The following is a 23,790-nucleotide window of genomic DNA, read 5'->3' on the forward strand; positions in this document are numbered from 1 at the left end:
CCTCGTCCTTTTGTTCGCAGCTCCCTGTCTCCCTGCTTCCGAAACCCTTTGTTTTCTCTTTTATATAATGGTGCCCCGTGTAAACCTCATGGGCCCCAAAGAAACTCTCCATTCAATTCCTTATTTTCTCGTTTCTTAAGTCAAGTCGTGGGCCACCACTGCAAAGAATTTGGCCAAGCCTTTTACCACTTTTCTTTTCTTTGTCGGTCTAACTAAGTACTAGTAAAATACTCTGTAGAATAGAAAATCACTTTGGGCCCACCAAGACATTGTGTTATTTTGCTACCAATAACGCCTCCACCATCACGTGCACAGTAAGAACATTTTTAAGGCCCAATCCTTGTAGTTCTAATCATGACTAGGAATGTATTCCAATATATTTTTTAAAATACATACAATACAAAAATCAAGCATTAAAACACTAAGTAATAAAATAAATGGGACTTAACAAAGATAAATTAGGGGGCGCTAATGTGAACATTTACGCACCTATCACTAAACCACCAATAACCCAATCCACGTAGCCGCTTGCAACTAATAAAGGGATTAAGCATTAATTACAATACGTAGCCTTAAGATTCCTAAAATTACAATAAGGCCATGAACATTTATAACATGCACATAATAAATAATTAGTACCCAAACGAACATACGAAGCGGCAACGAAACCATTTAAAATAAAGAAAATTCTAAGGTGTAACACAGCACTTACCAAGTAAAACTTGTCTATAATTTGTTGAGGGAAGACAGAAAGTTAGGTGGAAACAAAACCGCTAAAAGAGACTAAAAGTTGTAGGTAAAAAATATAAAGAAAACGGGGCCTGAATCTATCCTCACAGCTATTGCCGAGTTGATTTCCCTAGCAACCCAGCAGAATAGTCTGGCATGGGGTTTTGAGAAAGACCTCGGAAAGCTCCGCACAAGGCTAACAACCATTCAAGCTCTTTTACGCGATGCCGAGAGAAAAAGAGTTAATTAGAATCAGAACCATTGAAAATTTGGCTAGTGAGTCTCAAGACTGGAACCTGTCACCTTTATTTTGACACCATGTAGTAATCCACAAGCTCGGATTTTGATATCAGTTGTGCACTTTTGTTGCCAATGGCACTCCGCACATTTCACATATTCTGAAACAAGAAAATGAGTATCAAACTCTAAGTAATACGTACACTAAACAGACATAACAAATACAAATTAGAGTGCGTTTGAAGGGGTAAAGAAATAGACCCTGGTTGTTAATTGAAAATCACCCATACATTCATTTTAATCATTAGATAATTTGTTGAATTCCATTGAAGAAAAAACGGTGAAACACTAATACAATGGAAACCAAACTACAAAGCAATGTGAAATAACGCCAAATCAACAAAACTCCACAAAAAAAAAAAAAAACGAAATATATTGTGGACAGCCCTTCAAAGAAATTTAATTTGATGTGTTACTTGTCTCATACATGTGCAATAGGTCATTTTTAGTTTCTATTAGAAAACACACAATAAATTCTACTCCCCCCGTTCCTATTTAAATGTTCAGTATTCCATTTTGGGCTGTTTCAAAATAAGTGTCCACTTTAAAAAGTTAATCAATAAAGTGGAGGATGATTTTGAAAAGTAGAGATAAAAGTTGATATGGAATGTATAAAGTGGAGGATAATTTGAAAAAATGGAGGTAAAAGTTAATGTGAAAAGTAAGGAGGAAAGTTTATAGAAAAAGTATAAAGTAGACGTGAAAGTAAACTCCTAAAACTGCGTGTTTTTCAAACTAAGACATTTTAAAAGGGTCGGAGGGAATACTATTTATAATTATTGAATTTCTTGCTCTTCCACTTACAAAAATTTGAATCCAAGGGATGCTGTGCTCTTTTTTAACCTTTTTTTTTCTTAGCAAAAGAAATTTTATTAATCTCTGAAAAGAAACAAAGATTAAAGGGCCGAACCAGGGCAGACAAGATCTACGTGAGTATCAAAAAGACGTTGGCAAGAAGCCAATAAAAGAAAAGAAACAACCCCGACACACCTATTCTTGAAAGGAAAATACCTCTACCACTCTAACACCTAGCAGCATGGAAACAAATAAAAGAGATCACCTCCACCAAAAAACAGGCAAAACAGCCCCACTGAAAAAACAACCTAAACTAGCCCCCGCAGAAGAAATTGGAAACAAGCATAGACACGTTACACAAAAAACAACCTCAATACACCCGCACGAAGCCACTAAGAGAACGGCAAAGCAAACTCAAACGAGAAACAATGAACACCCAAACAGAGAAACCAATTGAATCAGAACTTCACAAAGAGGGAGGCATCCTCCAACTCGTCAGAATCCCCAATTTCCTTTTCTGAAATTTCAACTCCCTCTAATTCAATATATTTCTTCATTTTAAAATTCTCCCCCAACCCACCACCCCCCACCCCCACCCCCACACACACTCACACTCTTTTTTATCCTTAACTACTGAAGTTAATTTTTTTGAGCATAGGAGGAAAAATGGCTACTGCCTTTGATTGACCGGCTGTCCATATAGCAGCAGATCAGTAATAAAAGGAGACAGGGCAGTTGTGTAATATGTTCATAAAGTGTGGGCACTTTACTCGAAGGAGGAGAGTGAGCGGCAATCATTAGATCAAATCAGTCGGAGCCATACATTAAAAATGTCTTTGTGGTCAACACACCGTCCAATAATATATATGCGCCAATAATTTCTTAACTTTTTATGTCTAATTCTACTTTTTTGTCCGCTAAAGTAGGAGCAATACTCTTATTTTTTTACCTGATAATGATGATAATCTAGTCACCTCTCTTGATTTGTACAAGTAATCTTTCCTCCACTGGATGCTTCGTCAAATGAATTTACTATTTTACCCCCATGTTTGTCAAAACGACGTCATTTAGCAAAGAAAAACGATGAGTATAAGGTAGAGAGAGAGAAACCAATTAAGTCTCAATCAATATATTTAATATGTCTAATTAATAATCAAAAAAGCTAACAAAGGAGATCGAGACCAATTCACCTATTTTAGACCCAAGACTCTACAAAGACTAAGGACATGCAGCAAAATGCCACAAAGACCCTACATCTTACAACATCATAGTACGTACTTGTGGAAAAGTTAGGGAAGATGGTGAGTTCGATCGGCTTGTTGTGATTCTCAAATTTCTTGATCAATTTTAGTTGATGTTTGGAGTGTTGCTTTATATATCCTCATGCAATTAAACCTTAGCTTGTTATATTTGTTTGTTTCCGTGATCAGTACCTTACTGCTTTCAGTGCTTTGCTTAAATGTTTATATAGGTTGTTCTCCTTAATTAAATAGTCCAACCATACATATATCATAGCTAAAAGAAACAAAAAGGGGGGGAAATTTTGTACTGTTAGCTGTTGTTTTTCCAATGGGGTAAAGTATTTCATGTACGAAACTAGATTAGAATTTTTGCTGTAGGTCTCATTTTTCTGTTGGAATATGAGAGGAGTTCACCTCTCTCGTCTTAATGAAATACTTTCTGGAAGCTATTAAATAACTCTTCTTCTTTCTTTTTTTTTTTTAATTTTTATTTAATGTTTCAACTATTTATAGCCTTGGACCACTTCAAATCGAAACCAAAATAGTATTAGTATCGGTGCAATTGCATTCCAAATCGGAACCAAAATAGTTTTAGTTTCTGTCACCATTAAATAAAATCATGTTGTGGGATTCTCGGTTGAGGAGTAAATGAGAGAAATTTTCAAATCCAAAGGCAAGACATGTCGAGCTTGCTCCGAAAGTGGAGAGGGACTTGACAACATGCATCTTCTTTGAACAAAATCAAACCATAATCTAAGAACAGTTTGTTGTGAGTCTGCGGTTAATTAATTGACAATAGCTAGGATCGTATCTTTTTCAATGTAGTTTAAGAGGTTTGTCCGCGTAATCATATAGGTAGTATTGGATTCTTTGGAACTAATGTTTTGGTGCCAGTAATTGTTCAACCATGGATCAAATTGTATGATTGTATTAATTAGTTTGTTGTGAGTCATCGGTTGATCAAATATAAATCTCTTATATTTTGTGAACCCTACCAAGCATTCACTGCGTAATTTGAACCGTTCATCTTATAGGGCACGCAAAAGAACATATCACTGCGTAATTTGAACCGTTCAATACGTATATCAAAAGTTGATTTTTAATTTTTAAAATGGATCGCCAAATTCTATAACTATGTTTTTTTAGTTAAACTGTTCATAATTGTTTATTTTATATATCAAAATTTAATTTTTGACATAGCTCTTGATGTCTGATAAATCTAATTTTTTGCGTGAATATTCTCTTTTATGGGCCATACAAGATGAACGGTTCAGATTATTATAATAAACGCACGGTAGAGCCCACAATGAGTGACAGAAACCATGAGATTCACACCTCATCCAGAAAGAATTTAAACTCTTTAATGTATAGCTGAGATTAATTTGATCTAATGGTTGAGACTCATTTTCCTCCTTCTAGTAAAGTGCCCAAACTTTATGAACATATTACACAACAGCTTAGATTGCCTTTTCCTTGGTTGGAATTATTGGTTGGTGGTCCCTTTGGGAAACTTCTGTAGGGCTCAAATAATGCATTGAGGATGAAAACTCCTTTGGTAGTGACAAGTTAGTTAGACAAATGAGCCTCCTTTTGCTGGCTGTTAGTTTTGTGGAAATTTCAGCATTTGTCATGGTCATGTGTCCACATTGCATAATACTGGATTAGTTCATAGTGGCCCTTCAGTTTTTGGGCAGTTTTGGGAACAACTAATTAGACACTTGAAAAAACACCTCATAGTTCTCGATCAAATTTTGATGATCCGAGCCGCTCAATGTGATTAGAACGTGATTTGAAGAAAACTCGCAAGAAATCAGCAAAAAAAAAAAAAAAAAAAGATCGGGAAGGGCTTGATCTGAGCAATTTTTAGTTCAAATTTGATGAACGGTTCAATTAAAAATTATACAAAACAAGCACTTCCCTGGTAATATATTTTGCTAATTTTTTGCGGGCACCTTTGAAAGCACATTCTGCACACATTGAATGGTTCGGATCATAAAAATTTGATCGAAAACTATGAGATTGAGATTTTGTGTGTTTTTTTGGTGTTCCTTGAACTGCCCCGTCTATATGTGTGTGTATATAGGGCTAACGAAAGCAGAGTATTTGCCTTCTCTTACCCCCAAATTCTATCTTTCTTCCTCTCATGAGCCCTTGTGAACATCAGGGCCCCTGAAATCCTGGAAAGAGACATTTGCTCTGCTTTGTACTGTAAGTTCCTCAACCCAGAAGGATTCAAGTTTTGCACTTGTGATCTTGCTTTATCATGGAATCAATTATAGTTTAGTCTTAAAAGTTGGTTTTTTGTTATTAAGCACGAGGAATGAGATTAATTTCAAACAGTATCATGTTTTGTTCTAGTTGTTAATCCGTTTGATTACATTTCTTTTCTTGCTTGTTGGCCCTTTTTTTTTTTTTTTTTTTCTTTCTTTTCTTCCTTCTCTGGGCTGGGGGACTTGTTCTTGCTGTCAGTGTAACACTCAATGATTCAATTCCAGTTTCTGTTTATTTTATACATCCTCTCATATGGCACAAGTAATTTTCGCTTGGTTGAGGAAACTAATATCATGTACCCATTGTCTTGTGTGCTTCTGAAATTCTTGCTTTCGGTGAGAGATTTTTGGTTGAATGAATCACAGAGAAGTATGAGAGAGAGAGAGAGAGAGAGAGAGAGAGAGAGAGAGAGAGAGGGTTTGGAGATGTCGGTAGAAAGAGAGGTGAAATGACATTTGTGCCCTTGTATTTGTTCTGTTTTAGTTTTCCTGTTGGAACATGATGGAGTTCACCTCTGGTCTTAACGAAATACTTTCTAGAAGCTACTCTCCCGTCCGAATTTAATAGTTCATCGTTTAATTCTAATCGGATAAAAAATAAGTTATATCTTTAAATTGATAGTAAATTTTATATCAAATATAAATCTTGTGTGATAGATCTCAATTAGTACTATAAGACAATATTTTCAAAATTACATCTAACATTATAAATTACAATATATAATATATAATTGATTAAAAAAATACTACGAACTCCAAAAAATGACTATTGAATTCGGATGGAGGGAGTATTAAAGAGCTGATTTTTATGTTTCAACTGTTTATAGCCTTGGACCACTTTAATTGGCTGCTAATTTTAGCCATTTGTCTTGAACTTCTCATCGATAATTACTACTCCTATATTAAAATAGTAGACATTTGTGGGTTAACATTGAGATTTTACAGCCTCATATTTTGGAGATTAAATTTACTCAATTGCCGTGGTTGACAGGTTTTTGGGATGCCTGGTTTCAAAAAGAATTCAATGGAAATGCTCTAGAGGCACCTTAAAGGTCAGTGTGTTTTTCGTTTGAAGGCAATGGATTACCTCTATTAACTTTATTTTCATTCAATAATCTGGTCTTTTGTGGAAGGCCTAGCAAGTGTGTGTGAGAGGTGTAGGAGTTGTTAGCTACAGGTGTAGAAGTTGTTAAAATTAAAAAAAAAAATTTGTTTTTTTATATTCTAATTGTCCTGTTTGGCGTCGAGAAAAGTAGGCCGCCCACAGCCGAGCCGAAATAATTAGATCGATGAAATTGCATTCCTAATCGAAATCGAAATATAGTTTTAATATTTGTCACCATTAAATAGATAATCATATTGTGGGATTCTTGATTGCCGAGTAAATGAGAAAAAATTTCAAATCCGAAGGCAAGACATGTTGGACTTGCTCCGAAAGTGGAGAGGAACGCGAGAACCTGCATTTCTTCTTTGGACCAGATCAAACCAATATATGAGAACACTTTGTCGCTAGTCTTCGGTTGACAATAGGATCATATCCTTTTCAATGTACGTAGTTTAAGAGGTTTGTCCGCATGATCATATAATGTTGAAATGAAACACACCCACACGATATGCGAATAGAAAACAGTAAAGAAATCAACACATAGATATACGTGGTTCTTCAAAATCGGGTACGTCCACGGGAACTGGCCTCTTTCTAAAACTTTTTAGTACCTCTTCATATCTAACATATGAGCCACAGAGCCACAAGTTTCATAAGCCTTAAATCTTTTATTTTTATTGGTCCTTCATGGATTTGAAAGACAGAAATTACATTTGTTTTCTCTTTTGTTCCTGGTTGGGTAGAGCAGCAGGGGTTTAAATTAAGCTGAAATTTGGTATAGCAGATGTTGGTGTTGCAATTATGTATCCTTAGTAGATCTTTGGAACCTATGGAATAGAAAAGAAATGAGAGGAAAATTAATTTACCATGTTTGGTTTGAGAGAAAACACAGAGGAAAATAACAAAACGAAGAATTAAATACAGTAAATCTTCCTCTACACTTTCCTCTCCTCAAAGTTTTCTTTTCTTTCTTTTCCTCAAGTTTCAAATGGGCCCTTAGTATCAACGAGTTGCACGATAAGTTGCTACTTGTCTGCATGATTGTAGTTAAGTGAATGGGTAAATAAGTACTTTTGTATTTGAAATTCTAGTTTGCTAACTCAATCAATCGCCAAGCAAAAATAAGAAATTGAAACAACAATGAACGACAGATATACGTGGAAAATCCTAAACGGGAAAAAAATCACAGAAATGAATCAAATACTTTAACGCTCCTGAATTTTGGTCAATAAAAATTTCGTTAAATATTTGAATTTTATTTAAATTACTTATTTCCTCTTGAGTGACTATGTGATTTCTTGTTAATTTTCGTCGTAGTTAAATTTTGGTCTCGACTAGAAACCCTACTTGACCAATTTAGTTAATTTCCAACCGACTACTTGGAGGAACCGAGCAACCAACTTACCTAGTTACTCGATGAATCTTTTGGACCTTTTGAACCTTTTGAACCTTTGCCTTACTCATTGGTCCATAATGGTTAGGGTAATCTTTGTCCATTGGACAATAGGCTTTCCTTTAAAATATTTTGATAAGTACAAGGATATAGTATTTTAATGGGTTTATAAACACATGTGCAAAGTACATTTATTCTTTGTTTATTGGGGATTCTTCCACCCCTCCATTATCCTTTGGTTAATAACCACAAGGGTAATTTTTGTCCATTGGATAATAAACTTTTTATTATAAAAGTACATGTAGTCTTTTCAAAATTGTATTTTAATAAAAGGTACTTGTACTCCTTTTATCCATTGGTTATTAACCGCAAGGAGAATTATTATCCATTGGGTAATAACCGTTAGGGAAGTTAGTAACCCTTGGGTAATAAAGTCTTTTGACCAAATAAAGTACCGATGTGACTAGGGAACCTTCCAATAAAGTTGATTTGACTAGTCAACCTTTTCAACCCTAGAAATTACTTATTATTTCCTTTTATTAATTTGGTTTTATTCTTTGTCCTTTGGACAATGAAGGCTAGGGGAACTATTATCTATTGGATAATAGAAACCCAATTCTTTATATTAAAAGGGTTTTATGAAAGATTTGAACAAAATACTATTATAGACTTTTATAAAAATTCTTTAAAGTACTTTTTGATTATTTTACTATAAAAGTTTCCTAGTAGCTATTATCCATTGGACAATAAATGTTAGGGGGTTTATTATCCATTGGGTAAAAGAGTTATTCTTTCAACTAGTCATTTTTTCTAAATTCCCATGTGATGAAGTACCAATATTTTAATTTGAAAGTACTTATTAGCCTTAGTAGTCTTTAAGGCCTAAGATTCTCCTAAGTACCTTTTTATTATTTTGTATTGGAGTTTTGTACCCAATTGGATTTGTTTAATGGGAGGTGTGATCTATCTAGATTACAAAGTACCCTAGTTTATTTATTTAATCAACATGTGCCTTATTGGATTTCTTTAATAGGATTTTGATTTGGAAAATCTTGTACTTTGTACCTTTCTTATTCTTTCTTACATAAGTGTGTGTATATATATATATATATATATATATATATATGTGTGTGTGTGTGTGTGTGTGTGTGTGTGTGTGTGTGTACTAGGGAGAGAGAGAGGGAGAGAGAGATTGCCGAGAGAGAGAGGAGAGAGAGACCCGAGAGAGAGAGAGAGAGAGAGAGAGAGAGAGAAAGAGAGGAGGAAAGATAGAAGAAGATGGGATTGTACTTTCATGATCCTTCCTTGATCTTTCTTCATCCTTGGTGAATCTTTCTCCTAACCAAACTTAACTCCCCATTTGTACCTTCCTTGATCTTTCTCATCTTTTCAATCCTTGGTGATATCTTCCTTCCTAACTAAGAAACTTCCTCCATTGTACTTCTATATTTGTTTAGACCAAAATCTTGTACCATTGTCTCCAAATCTTCCAACAAATCTCCCATAGTCCAATCCAAGGACAAATCCTAGCCATGCAAGCCTACCTTTTAGCCTAACCTAGCCATGCAAGCCTACCAAGTAACCTTTGATCTTCCATGATTTCTTGACAAGTGTCAACATTTGAGGAATGAGAGAGAGAGAGGGGGGCCGGCCATTAGAGAGGGAGAGGGAGCCAAGATTTTTCCTATAAATAGGACCCCATTCCAAGCATTGAACTCACACCTTCACCTAGCAACTTCTCTCTCTAGAAGAATTATGTTATTTCTTTGTTCTTCTTTTGTTCTTGAGTTCTTCAAGAAACTCATCCAAAGCCGTCACTAAACCGCCATCCGACCACCCTTCGATCCATAAAGTAGAGTAGTGTTAGTCAAGTAGAAGTTTCGAGAGAAAAACCTTTCTCTTTCGAAGCTACCGGAGACTACCGTAGGAAGTTACTCCGTCCGATCACCGACGTACTTTCCGTAGCCGACTACCGCCAAGAAGTAAGGTAGAACCCCTTGACCACTAACTCAACGTATATGTAAGGAAATCCTTACTTACTTCCTATTTATTTACTTACTTACCCAAGTATAAAGTATGTTATCTTTATTTACGTACTTATCTAGAAGTATTCGTATTTTGATCTTTAAGATAGTTATGAGTATGCGTATATGAGTTGCTTGTATTATTTGTGGTGTGATTAAGCATAAATGATTTCACTCCAAAGACGTCCGTATATGTGGCGTTATGCTTTGAATAAAGCATAAGTGATACACTCCAAGGGCGTCCGTACATGTGGCGTTATGCTATAAGTAATGATTTAGCGTGATAAAGTAGTATAGAATTGGATGATCTTGTTAGTATGTTTCATGCTTACCGCGGAGTCTTTACATGTAAACGAGACACGAGAACCGAGAAAGTAGAAACATGACACCTAGGGTGTGATTTAAGAAAATGTTTTTCGAGAAAGGAAATATTTTTGAAACAACATAATGACCGGTTTTGGGTGGCATTATGTAAGTTGTGTGTGTGCGTGTGTAAAAGACGTGTTTTGAAAAAGTTTTGAATTTTCGAAAACCGCAATGTGGCCGGACATGGTAGCCCATTGTGTGGTGTGTGCTCCAATGAGATCCGGGAAAAACGGAACCATTGTGAGGTTGTGTGTGTGCCAATGGGAACCCGGCGCGGCGGAACCATTGTGAGGATACTTGGGAACCCGGCGCGGCGGAACCAAGGTTGGATGTGTAGCTTGGTTATCCGCGGTACGGAGCCAATGCAAATTTTTTGTGTGCCAATGGGAACCCGGCGCGGCGGAACCATTGTGAGGATACTTGGGAACCCGGCACGGCGGAACCAAGGTTGGGTGTGTAGCTTGGTTATCCGCGGTACGGAGCCAATGCAAATGATTTTAAAAAAGGTTGGGTGTGTAGCTTGGTTATCCGCGGTACGGAGCCAATGCAAATATTTTTGTGTGCCAATGGGAACCCGGCGCGGCGGAACCATTGTGAGGATACTTGGGAACCTGGTGCGGCGGAACCAGGCGCGGCGGAACCAAGGTTGGGTGTGTAGCTTGGTTATCCGCGGTACGGAGCCAATGCAAATATTTTTGTGTGCCAATGGGAACCCAGCGCGGCGGAACCATTGTGAGGATACTTGGGAACCCGGCGCGGCGGAACCAAGGTTGGATGTGTAGCTTGGTTATCCGCGGTATGGAGCCAATGCAAATGTTTTTGTGTTAAACAAATGGTTTTTGAAAGGTTGATTTGTAAATGAAATTGTTGACACGGTCTACGATGAGTCGCGTAGGAGAAACTCGAAAATTCTTGGACACCAACGATAGATGATTAATGAATGTGGATGTGTCGTTGATTAACTGCGTATATACTTATCATGTGGAAATTGATGTTGTATTATAGATTTGTTTATAAGTTATGGGTTAGCGGGTATGGGATTACTCTGCTGAGCTTTGTAGCTCACGGTGTTGCCTTTTTGGTGACCCTGACATATTATATCGGTGGCGACGCTGGTATAATGTGTCAGATTTTGTAAATGATCAGGGTAAGCGGATCACCGTGGAGGCTTTTGGAGCTGAGGAGCTGGCTAGAATGGAGAAGAAAGAGGAGCTGTAGTTAGGAACCTTAGAACCCCCTTCATTTGTGTAAATGTTGAACTCTTGTGAGAGTATTTGTTGTAATAAGAGCCAGACTCCATTTGATGTTATCAATAAAATGTCCTTTTAACGTACCCAAAATGAATGCACTCTCACAGTTCACAGGTAACTTGCATGCCCTGCAAACTGTGGAACTGAATACGAGTTGTGCAATTCAGTTACCTGATGAGATATGCAAAGCAGAGCAGCTGAGACATTTAATTAATTGGACGTTTCAAATGGCCGTTTGGAGTGGACAATTTGACAAATCTTCATACTCTCACAGAGGTGTTTGTCGAGGAGTAGATGGAATTTAACCCAATGGATCTGATCAATCTTCGCGAGCTTCAATTACAATATGTTGGAAAGGGCATCAATAGATTCACACTAGATTCTATTGGTGGATTAAGAAGCCTCCAATCCTTGGACATAGATGTTTTGACAGAGGATCAACTCGGATTCCCGAGGTCCATTTGCACCCGCTCTCTCGCTGCCAACACCTCCTCCAAATTGAGGTTGGGAGATTGGTCGTTGGTAGATTGGAAGCTGCCAACAGAGGTGCTTCCAAATCTCAAGTACCTCTGCTTACAAGCAAGCGGTCTTACCGAAGATCCTATGCCAATGTTGGAGAAGCTTCCAGAATTGACAGTTCTCTTATTGGATAGTTATCTTGGAAAGAAATTGGTTTGCACCGCTGGAGAATTCCCTCAACTCGAGATTCTACAACTTACGAATGCTTCTCTAAAGGAGATCCAAGTGGGAAGAGGAGGAATGCCTGTGCTTAAGGGTTTGTTGATAGTAGTCAGTCGTTATGTTTCGATGCCAGATAGACAACGCTCCATCCTTGCCCCAGACCCCGGTATCAGTTGGTCTAAGTGGGGTTACTAATTAAGCAGCTATAATTAGTTATACCTTTGAGTTGAGGCAGGTCAGTAAGAGGTGGAATAAAGTATTGCAGCTTTGGATCTTTGTATTTTTCGTTTCGGGAATAACGTTTGTTTAGACAAGTGTGCTTAGTTTTCGTTTTCTTTCATTTGATAAGTTGACTCGTTGATCGATGATTGTCCAATTTTAGTGAATAAACTGCTTATCTTATGTCATGTTAAATTACTCTCGGTAATTTGCTACAAATACAGGAACTGTGTGGTTTTTGCTTTCACCAAAAAATTATCTTTATGGAGTTTTTTTTTTTTTTTCAATTATCGTTGGTACAATATTTTGACAATACTTGTGGGAGGACGATATAATATGCATGAAATAGTGTTGAACACACGTTTTCAAAAGTTTTTTGCGCCAATTTAAAGATCTCAATTATACTTCATTAAATCGGTCCAAAAAATCTTCAAAAACCATTCACAAAAGAGCCTTGCTATTCGCAAGGGAGATTTGCAGGGAACCACACAAGAAAAAACGCGTTTGGGCCCATTTCGGGTCTCACAAAAATCTAAAAAAATATTCATAAATTTTTGAATATTAATTTATGGGGCCTTATAAAAAATCAGCTCCAACGGACATCGGTAAGTATTACTTTTCGATTCGTAGGAGCGAATTGAGCAGTTTATTGGATCAATCAGAAACCTACCAAAACTAAATGATAATGTCCAACGCATGGTAAAGACATTATCAATTGACATGGCATTCATATTTTTTTTTTATCCGCATTGATATGGCATTCATGGTATATAACTATATATGATTCGTTTAATGCACAATTTCAATACATATTCAATGTGTATTCAAGTCCCATAGGATAGAATAAATTAAGATTAACATATGGCAAAAAAAAAAGAGTTCAAACAAATAATTATACCATATTCATGATCAGTTCCCAAAATGGGTGTATATACTGTGATTATCTAAAAAAAGTACAATGCTTTTAATGATGTAGATCATTCAACTTCTTCAATAATATCAATACCTGAGTGTTCAGCCATATGAGTACCACATCCATCTCCAATTTGATTGGATGTCCCAAAAGTATACGCGCTTTCCTTTTTTGCTCCAATGGAACTTAGATATCTGTATACCTCCAGCATTGTTGACCTTCCATTTGAAGAAAGCCCGATACAGTCAAGTGCTACTTGGAGAACCTGAGAGATCTCGCTATCAAATCCTTTTCCAATCAATGAACTATCGATGGCATTGAGCAGATTTCCACCAATCAAAGTCCCATCAAAACCTTCACACAAATTGGACACGTCCTCGGGTTTTTCTCCTGTTATCACTTCAACAAGCAGAATTCCAAAAGCATACACATCGTCTGATTCTCTAAATTCACTCTTCTCACAGATTCTCATCCTCACATTGCTGGATCCCACGATCCTTGTCCCTCCAAAAGACGATATTTTTGGATTAAACTGCTTATCTAGAAAGATAAATTTGGAGCATATGTTGCCATGAGTTACTCTGTAGTTACGATTGTGGTGGAGCCATGCCAAACCTCTTGCTATCCCAACTGTGATTACATATCTCAGAGGCCAATTCAAAGTAGGCCTTTTGCATCCCACTTCCATTGGATGCAACCAGTCATATAGGCTACCATTTGCCATGTAACTGTAAACTAGAAGCTTCTCTTGCTTTTCTTTGCCGAATCCCAATAGGGAAACTAAATTTTTGTGTCTTAACCGGCCGTTAGTCATTATTTCACGCATAAACTTTTGCTCGATGTGGGGGAAATCTTTAAACCTCTTGACAGTGAGGAAATTACCGTTCCCAATTGTTGCTTTGTACAAAGTTGCCAATTTCCCTAACCCAATGACATTATCATCACTAAAGCAATTGGTTGCATTGAGGAGATATGAGTAACTCATCCTTGAGCTGTGCTTCTCCAACATATGGATCTATGATAAGAATAGAAAACGTGGTTCTAAATTAGTTTGAGCTTTTTGTGATCAATAAAAATGAATGGACAAAATGCAACCCTTTACTACATCGACCACTAACAGACCCACAATCTTATGGCTGAAATGTAAGAAAATAGGGAAATAATAATATCTTTTCACTTTGTTTTGCCAGTTAGGAGCATGAGAGAAGTTTGGGATAAGAGAGAAGGGTGGGTAACTTTAATAAGAAGATGTGAGCAATCAAATAATATATGTTTAATGTGAATAAGCACATGGCCACAATCTTTTGATCTTTTAACACAACACCCTAATAGATCCCGCGGTTTAAAAATAGCTCAAGATGTATAACTATACTCGGATAAACCCATGAGAATAACATTGTTTGTGCTTCATTCCGTTCGGATACGTTTCCATTTGTATATAATAGATCCCTAATCTAGTTTTTGGCAAATTCCCAACCTATTGAACTATTCTAGAGACCTTGTTCGCGACTTATGAAATCGTAAGTCTCATGACAAAAAAAAAAACGTAGCATCGGTGCTACTACACAATCTAGAGCATATAGATATCAGGCTATGTTTGTGGTAAATATTAGTACATTCTTTTCTATTATATATGATAGGAAACACCAGGAATTAGTATTAATTTACTTATGGAATCCCCTGTTCCATCCATTTCACAGAAAACTTGTGTGATGACAGAACCCCAGTAGTGAAGCGGAGAGGCTCCAGTCTCCAGCTGTGAAGTTAGACATTGGCACCTGCAGAGGTCATAGGTTTACTTGACTGATGCAACAAAATACCCTTAGCATAGCTTTCTTTCATAACTCATGTGTCTGGGTCAGCATACATTACGACATTGTGTTTGGTTCACATTTTACGCCACTGAAAAACTAATATGAACCCGACTCATGAGCCAAAATACATTTTCTTTTTCAAAAACCATTCCCAATTTAGGTGTTTCACATTTTTCCTTTGGTTCAATTAATCGAGAAAGTTGATACGTAGCAGCAGCCAAAAGCACTGCTAAAGACGTCAAAAACCGTTGCTATAGACCCTGAGGGGGTTATACCAACGCTTTCCAAAAGAGCGCTTTTTGGCCGCTGGTGTAGACTTTTTCATAGGGGAAAAAAACCAACCTTCTTGGAACTCCTGGATTTCAAACCCAGGTATTCAGGAAAGAATTCACGCACAACACATCAACCAACTACACTACACATACATTTCGGTATATGTTTGAAATAACCAATATATATGTTATATATCAAGTTATACCCCTTTGTGTTATTGTTCATACCGAATTTTAAAATTGGAGCAACTAGTTTTTTAAACAATTTTTTGTTGTCATTAGTTAAACTTAATCTATTCTATCCTAGGGAATTTGGGAAAGGGGATGAATACTTACAGGAATCGAACCATGTCCATGTGCATAGAAATATAAGGGAAGCACTAACTGCACTCCACTCCACTTACTTTTAGACCATTTATATATTAAAAAATTAAGTGCTCCAATTTCAATCCGTTTGCACCTGTACGATGATCTTATTTTTCTGATCATATTATTCTAAAGAGTCGTAATTAATTTGTCTCTAAGTGATGTAGAACAAGTGGCGGCCCAATTTCATGATCAATTGGACCAGTTGAAGCCTCGGAAGCCCAAACAATGCTTAATTGCAAATTACCCAATTTGGCAAAATTTTGGACGAGCTCAGATCGGGCTCAAAATTGATGGCTGACTTATTTTTGTGTTGCGGTTAATACTCACGACTTAATTTGATTGACAGTGTTTTCGGCCAAATTATTTCGTTTAAGCCTTCAATTTGATATTTTTGCCGTTTTGGGAAAGTTGTAATTCGTTCATAACTCTTAGTCGGTAGTAATTCTTTTTTAGTTGGTTCTTTTTTGGAAAGTCCTGTTTTTCTTTCCCGTTTGTAATTTTGGTATTTTCTCCAACTTTTGGGATTATTTATTTTTTTGACTTTATTTGTAGGGTTTTGGGGTTACGCCTCATCAAAAGAGTTGTAACCTAATGTCTTGCCTCAATTTTTATTAGTAATAATATTTCAGAGTTTCTCCCTCTTCTTGTGGATTCAAAAACTCCTGGCTACGAGTATCTATTTCGTTTGGATTAGTATGCTAACTAATCTCTTTGTGAATTTCGATACATCACTAAGGATCTCGTAATTAATGAAGTACATGCTCTTTATTTAGGACTCTAAAGCGCATATACTTAATTACAAAAGTCCTAAATACAAAAATTATTTATGACCCTTTGGGATAATAAGATAAAAAAATAACATATTCGCACCGGTTCAAACAGATTGAAAATTGAAGCAATTAATTTTTTTTAATATATAATTGGTCTAAAAAATAGTGGTGGTAAATAGGGAATCTATTCCAGCGCTTTTTCTTGGGTAAATGAGGCGTCTATTCTAGTGCTTCTGCTTTGGCGCTGGGAAATGGTTGGCTTATTCCTATTGTAGTGCTAGCTGGTAGAAAAAGCGCTGATATTGTTCTAATTTTTTATAGTCACAATTAGGCCTGTCAATAGGCCGGATCTGACAAATCCGAATCTTATAATCCGTTCCGATCCGATCTGTATTTGAATTATCGGATTATCGGATTCGGATTGGATTTTTCGAATCGGATCCGGATCAGATCCAATCTATTGACAGGCCTACTCACAATTATTTCTGGTCAATTGGTGATTGCCAAAATTGTAGCAAGAACTATTGGAATCGATCCAAACATACTCTAAATGTAATGTTCTTCATAAAACTCGGGGAGTTTTAATACATAAATTGACTCAATCAATAGCAAACGCTGGGGTCGTTTCTTTCGCAGATGTATATAAAGTACTTTTATAAACATAACAAAAAACCAGAGTGAGAGAGAGAGAGAGAGCTGTGTCCCCTCTTCCTTACCATGGCGTTCTGCACTCTGTCAACTGTAGTTTGCTTTCGGATTGTTAACTGAGCTAGTTGTTTCTGTGCCTTGGTCTTTTTCTTCTCCTCCTTCTCCTTCCTCCATTTCATATTTATTTCCATCGCCTTGTCTGCAAACGTATTGGGCATGTAAAACCGAGTCACAACAAATAACAAAACAGCTGCAACTGACCACCCAAACGCAAACCATTTCAAGAAAACTTCAAGATTATCCATTGATGACGACCAAAACTCATGAATGGAAAACTTCAGAGACAGTTTTGACGTTTGAGAGAGAGAGAGAGAGAAAGAGGGAGGGAGGACTTGACCTGAGATAAGATGGTACAAATCTTGAGTCTTGCATCAATTACGTAGCTAGGGAGAACACGGTAGCCAAAAATTGAAGAAGAGCGGAGGAAATTTCCAATTTCCATTTCTGTCTGATGGATTCTGAGTAGTTATGATGTGTGACGGGTGGAGCCCGGCCACCACTATGCGATTCGTGATAAATTTTTCGGCAGTGGATGGATATATCCCACGTGATATCCGCTCAGCACATCCAGATCGTCTAATAAACTTTTGAACGATTCGGATTAAAATTCTCTCTCTCTTCTCACTCCAACACTCTCTTCTTCTTTTTTCTCTCCACATCTAAGCCGTCTAAATATGCAATGGACGGCTTAGATACGCCAAACGAGCACCTGTGGTACCGGGTACTGAAATTATTTTAGTGATTGTCAAAAACGCAATCTGCCCGTTTTCTCCCGGAACGGGGACACAGCCAGCCTAGCAACAAGCCAAGCGGGTAAAACGGGGTTGTTTGACCAGCAGTTGCCACAACGGGCAAACGGCGTCATTGGTTGGCAGAATAACTGATATTCATTTTTTATTTTTGTGAGGCCGATTAGGTCCTATAAAAATGATTCAAACTGTAAGTTATTATTAAAATAATTTTTTATGAATTTTCAAAAAAATTAGCTCAATCTAATATCAGTAAGCGTTATATTACAATTCAAAGGACGCCTTAGGAATTCTAAAACAACTTTTACCGATATCGATTTGTATTAATTTTTTTTAGGAACCATAAAAATATATTTTTAGAATAAACTTGTGGTTTGAATCGTCTTTGTTGAACCTATAATGGGTCTTACAAAAATCAAAATATCGCAAGTTATTTTCAAAATGTATTTTTATGAGTTCCTAAAAAAATTAGCACAATCCTATATCGGTAGGATTGTTTCAAAATTCATAGGATGTTGCAGAATTCGTAAGGCGCCCTACGAATTCTAAAATAACACTTACCGATATCACATTGAGCTGATTTTTTTTTCAAAACCCATAAAAAATATTTTAAGAATAACTTGTCGTTTGAATTATCTTTGTACGTGGAACCCGTAATGAACCCCACAAAATTTAGAAAATGAATAACTCTTTGTTCTGCCAACGAAACAAAGTAATGCTTGCATGGTAACGACGCCGTTTGTCAACTAGCAACTGCTTGCATGGTCAAACGACTCCGTTTTGCCTGCTTGGTAGGTTGCTAGGCAGGAAAAGCTTGGTTGTGTCCCCGGTTCCCTCCTGCGTTCCTTGGTCTCCTTTTGTCTCTTTTCTTGTGTTTTTTTGGGCAAGTATCCTCTTGGTTGACTTGTCAATGATCGTCAAATTTTAGTGGATAATTTGGTAGTGAAAAATTTATAAATTTTTATTTGTGGTTGAAAAGTTGTTAGGGGTTTTCGGTAGTGTATAAATTGTTAAGAAATACCAAATTATTTCCGGTTGAAGTTGTCGATGAGTTTGTTGAGAAATGCCAAATTGTTGACTATTTTTTGTTTGTGGAAATGATATGGTAAAATGGTGAAACTTTTTTGTTCGTAGAAATAAGATGGTAAAATGCATTAAATTTTTAGTGTGTTTTTATTAATGGAAACCCCCCTTAATTAGTTGTTTATCTTATGTCATGTTAAATTATTTTCAGTAATTTGCTATAAATACACGGGTAACATGCAAAACAAGAAAGTGTAGAAATCTTGAATATTCTGGATGCTACCATTTCTCCTTTGTTCCGTTCCGTTTTACTACTACTTCTCTACCTACCTCCTAGAAAATGTTGGTAGTACACAAACAATGTGATCCACACTTCTTCGTTTGAAAATCTTAATGAAGCCAAACGCCGCTCGCGAAACTCCTCGCCCCTTTAATTCACATCTATCCACACTTACTTGATATAAATTATATGTACGTACATGATTTGCATCGTTTGTGTCGCCTCATTCTGTATTTGCTCTACTACTAGAATTTTTTTGAGAGAGAAAGAAATGGCGGAGGGAGAGGAAGTAAGCAACAAGCAGGTAATTCTGAAGAATTATGTAAGGGGTTTTCCGAAGGAGTCAGATTTTGAGGTGAGGACTAGTAAGATACGACTCAACGTTCCGGAGGTTCGAATGCCGTTCTGGTGAAGAATCTCTACTTGTCCTGTGACCCCTACATGCGTAGCTGCATGCATGCAAAAGTTGGAAGGTGCCTACCGCTACGTCGAGCGCTTCACTCCTGGTTCGGTTAGTCTACCATTCATTACTATTATACACATACATATGAACTCCACCAATAGTGTTGTGGGAACAAAAGTGTTAGGATACATGAAAAACAGTCCATGAAAAGAAAATAAATGGTTCAACAGATTAACAATACGGTGAATCTAACCATTCATTTCTTTTCTAAAATGTTTTGTGGACTGTTTTTCCTGCATTGTACTACCCATTGGAAAAAAAATTATTAATTAAGAAAAATTACCACATGATGGCTCTCCAAGAGGAATATATGGTTATGGGAGGCTTAATTATCCATCCTCAAATCTCATCCAACTTAAGTATTCATCCTCTATTTTTTGAACAGTTATGATTTCATCCATATTTTTTTTATACCAAAAGTGCCCCTAATATATATATATATATACCAGAAAATGAGACCAAAACATAATCTTTCCCATTCCGTCCCACGATTTCCGTTCAATTCCTAAAATTATGGATCCCAAAAATTCGGGTAGGATTATATATAAGTAAGCATCTCTCTCTCTCTCTCTCTCTCTCTCTCTCTCTCTCTCTCTCTCTCTCTCTCTCTCTCTCTCTCTCTCTCTCTCTCTCTCTCTCTCTCTCTCTCTCCAAAGTCCTCCATAAACAGCCACCGCCATTCACACGTCCTCCGGTGGGCGGCAATCCACTCGTCGTTCGACGTCTTCCGCTCTATCGCCGCCGTTTCCCTCCTCCCTCTCGCCGATCAATCATCCTTCGTCGTCATCAATGAAGCCGACAGAAATCTCCCTTCGATACCGTTGCTGTCGACCGATTCCCTCCTTCCTTCGCCAATCAATCATCTTCTATCGTCAATGAAGTTTAACGGAGAAGTGGGCGTTATCGTTGTCGCCGGAGCAAATCTTCAAGATGTAGTGATTTGAAGTTTTTTTTTCTTTATATGGTTTGGATATTCATGGTTTATTAACCATAAATCGGCGATTGAATATTCATGTTTTTTTTCTCGTCTTGTTCGTTGATATTTTTTATTTATGGCTTGTTTGGGTATTCTTACCATGATTATTAATGAAGGTGTCACGACCCAAATCAAGTGGTTTGAATATCGTGACCGGTCAGTGAGTCTGTCTCACCAAAGGCCTCTATCTACATTTTTTTTTTTAAACAATAGAAATACTCAAACTTAACAGTTGCGGAAGCCATTTCAAATGATAGAACCACTAACTCTTTATTCATTATGCTAACAATGACGTAAGTCACATTATTACTTCTTCTTTTTTCATTATTCATTACATGTCCATAACATAAGCTTAATAATACTGTTACTCGACCAGCCCTTCTAATCTTGATTACCTGAAAAGGAAAGATTTCAACAACATAAGCCACTGCTTGTGTGAGTTTATGAATTATCAGAGTTACATGACCTACCATGGAATCTTTAAAAATTCTTTTCATGATCAAATAAACACAAGGAACATAACTTCAGTTTTTTAAGCCTTGAACTGTAACCCAAAATCATAACTTCAGTTTTTCATGGCTTAAACTATAGCCAATATCATAAACAAAACCATATATACGATATACCATCCAACGATTACCGCCGGTACTGAGGGAGCGACCCCCAACGCGTATATAGTGAATTGATCAATTCAATTGGTCACCCGGCTGTGCCCCCTTTCTTTCCGCCCTTATAACACCGTTCCGACTAGTATCTTTACCGTCCCCTAGATTCCAGGGACATCGTTCGGATGTATCGATAATACTTTTTCATAAACTGTTTCAAACATCATAACTCCATGGTATATTTACTACAAAATAATTCAAATGTTAAATAAACATACATTTGTAAGTCAAAAATATAATTTTATGAAAATTCATGTAACAAGTATAATTTATAACTCACCTTTCGTTCCGTCCAACTTGCCTTATGATTATCTACTTCGAATGACTCGCACCTAATTCTTGTCCTCTTCTTTCCTCCTCCTTTCTTTTCTCTCTTTCTTTTCTCTATTTTCTTGGTGGAATGTGTGGTGTGATGTGTTTGTGGTGTGTGGAAAGAATGTGAAAGGGCATGCCTATTTATACTAGTGAAGGAAGATTCTAGATCATAGCTAAAATCAAATCAAATCAAATTTTAGATCATAATCTTATCATATCTAAACATAATCTTATATTATCTAATAATATCTAAATCAAACCTTGTATAATCTAGCAATATCTTGTAATATCTTTGTAAATCTTTCCAAATCTATATGTAATCTAACAAAATCCAAATAGAATCTTATCATATCTTGCAATATCCAAATAGAATCTTATTATATCTTGTAATATCTACTAGAATCTTATCATATCTTGTAATATCTAATAAAATCCAACTAGAATCTTATCATATCTTAACAAGATTTAGTGTATCTAGATGGATCTTGAATAATCTTTCATTATCTAAAATCTAGGGATATTCTAATACGATTTGATCCGATTCGCCCTAGAATGAGATGTCGCTTTTTTCCGGATTAATTGTTTCGGTTTCGCGGGGACAATGTTAGCAGGGTTAGGGCACTAACGTTTTATAAATGACACATATGTAGAAAATAAGTCATAAACAATTTACTTCCTAAATCCTAACGGTAAGCGGCCCGTTAAATGATTACCCGCTACCTTTTTCCTTATTCTTTTTCGTTCTAAGAAGTCGGGGTGTTACAGAAGGTTTCCATGACGATACACAGATTGAATGGTTTTTTGTTTATTTGAACCATTTACCATGAAATATTTGTTCGAATCATGGGATATTAATCGTGTCCACGTATTAATCGTCATGGTAATTTAACCATGTAATGTCATAGTAATTTAACCATGTAATGGTTTGAATATGTCATGTTATATATTTTTTTACGGTAATTTAGCCATGTTCCATGTAATAAGATCAATGAAAAATATGACTTTCTGTTATCTGGTTGGCCAACTCGAAGAATGAAGAAAAAATGTAAATATGTGGTCAACTTATCATGTTATATTCCTAAAAATAAGTAATCAATCATATTGAAATTTACCAAATCCCATTGAATTAGGAAAATAATCCAATCCAATCCCACTAAATTGGGAAAACAATCAAATCCAATCCCACTAAATTAGGAAAGCAATATAACATTGAATTAGAAAAATAATCCAATCCAATCACACTAAATTGGGGAAACAATCAAATCCAATCCCACTAAATTAGGAAAGCAATATAACATTGAATTAGGAAAATAATCCAATCTAATCGCATTAAATTGGGAAAACAATCAAATCCAATCCCACTAAATTAGGAAAGCAATATAACATAATATATGTATATCATAGTGAAAAGGGTAAGAAAGGTAATTCACACACTAAAAGGATGAAAACATAAGTATGAAAAAGGGTGAGATGAATTCTTACATGACATGGATAAAGATGATGAATATTTAAATATTCCTATAGTTATTCGGTGGTAAGAAAAATGTGAAATTACATAGAGACCCCCTTATCTATACATTTTGGACACAGAGACCCCTAATATTTAAAATCACCCAAAAGTGCCCCCTCGTCTATATGAAATTAAAAATTGGCTAACTCTATTAATGTAATGAGGGAAAATAACGATTTTACCCCTCAAAACTCGACCAAACTAACCCCTTCATTTATAAATTTTTTTATCCACGCTAACCCCCTTCATGTCAACGGTTTTTTGACAGAAAGGTGCTGATTGGTTAACAGTTATAGTTGAGAGGATACTTTTGGGCGTTTTTAAGGGTTAGGGGGTGTTTTTGTTCAAAATATATAAATGAGTGTGTAATTTCACCGAAGAGAAATTATATGTCAACAGGGGTTCATGAACAAATCCATTCGTCAGGAGCCCATACCCTTGGAGGACCATTACCAAGTCCCCCACCACTGCACAATTTTTTCTTTTGTCAGACATATGTTTGGCAGGGTGTTAATATATTAATCAATTAAGAATTCAGAGGTTTTTTATAATTCTGAATTCTAAACTCACTTCTCGTAGGACTTGAACTCCGA

The 23,790-nt window shown here is 36.4% G+C and overlaps 2 protein-coding genes across 4 annotated transcripts; one reads left to right on the plus strand and one right to left on the minus strand.

The window, feature by feature from the left end:
* Positions 1-5,062: 5,062 nt before the first annotated feature.
* Positions 5,063-12,591, plus strand: LOC131301823 (inactive disease susceptibility protein LOV1-like). 3 transcript variants are annotated; one of them, XM_058328277.1, is made up of 3 exons: positions 5,063-5,270; positions 6,324-6,384; positions 11,350-12,591. In XM_058328277.1, the coding sequence occupies exon 3, from the start codon at positions 11,765-11,767 to the stop codon at positions 12,344-12,346; it is 582 nt and encodes a 193-aa protein (XP_058184260.1). In that variant the 5' UTR covers positions 5,063-5,270; positions 6,324-6,384; positions 11,350-11,764; the 3' UTR covers positions 12,347-12,591. The 3 variants fall into 3 exon arrangements, 2 of the variants coding, with proteins under 2 accessions (XP_058184260.1, XP_058184261.1); XR_009191447.1 differs by having other exon boundaries at positions 5,159-5,270; positions 11,367-11,553; XM_058328278.1 differs by having other exon boundaries at positions 5,173-5,270; positions 11,578-12,591.
* Positions 12,592-13,209: 618 nt separating this feature from the next.
* LOC131301822 (probably inactive leucine-rich repeat receptor-like protein kinase At5g48380) lies at positions 13,210-17,550 on the minus strand. The gene is made up of 2 exons (XM_058328276.1): positions 17,225-17,550; positions 13,210-14,298 (listed from the first exon to the last, which is right to left on the minus strand). Exons 1-2 carry the CDS (start codon positions 17,459-17,461, stop codon positions 13,348-13,350), a joined length of 1,188 nt encoding a protein of 395 aa, XP_058184259.1. The 5' UTR covers positions 17,462-17,550; the 3' UTR covers positions 13,210-13,347.
* Positions 17,551-23,790: the final 6,240 nt, after the last annotated feature.

Source organism: Rhododendron vialii, chromosome 9a (assembly GCF_030253575.1).
Source record: "Rhododendron vialii isolate Sample 1 chromosome 9a, ASM3025357v1".
Classification (NCBI taxonomy): Eukaryota; Viridiplantae; Streptophyta; class Magnoliopsida; order Ericales; family Ericaceae; genus Rhododendron; species Rhododendron vialii.

Coding starts and splice junctions, on each gene's coding strand:
- LOC131301823 (XM_058328277.1), top strand. CDS start 11,765: ATGGAATTTAACCCAATGGATCTGATCAATCTTCGCGAGCTTCAATTA.
- LOC131301822 (XM_058328276.1), bottom strand. CDS start 17,461: ATGGATAATCTTGAAGTTTTCTTGAAATGGTTTGCGTTTGGGTGGTCA. Junction 14,299..17,224: donor ACAGAGTGCAGAACGCCATG/GTAAGGAAGAGG, acceptor TTCTTATCATAG/ATCCATATGTTGGAGAAGCA.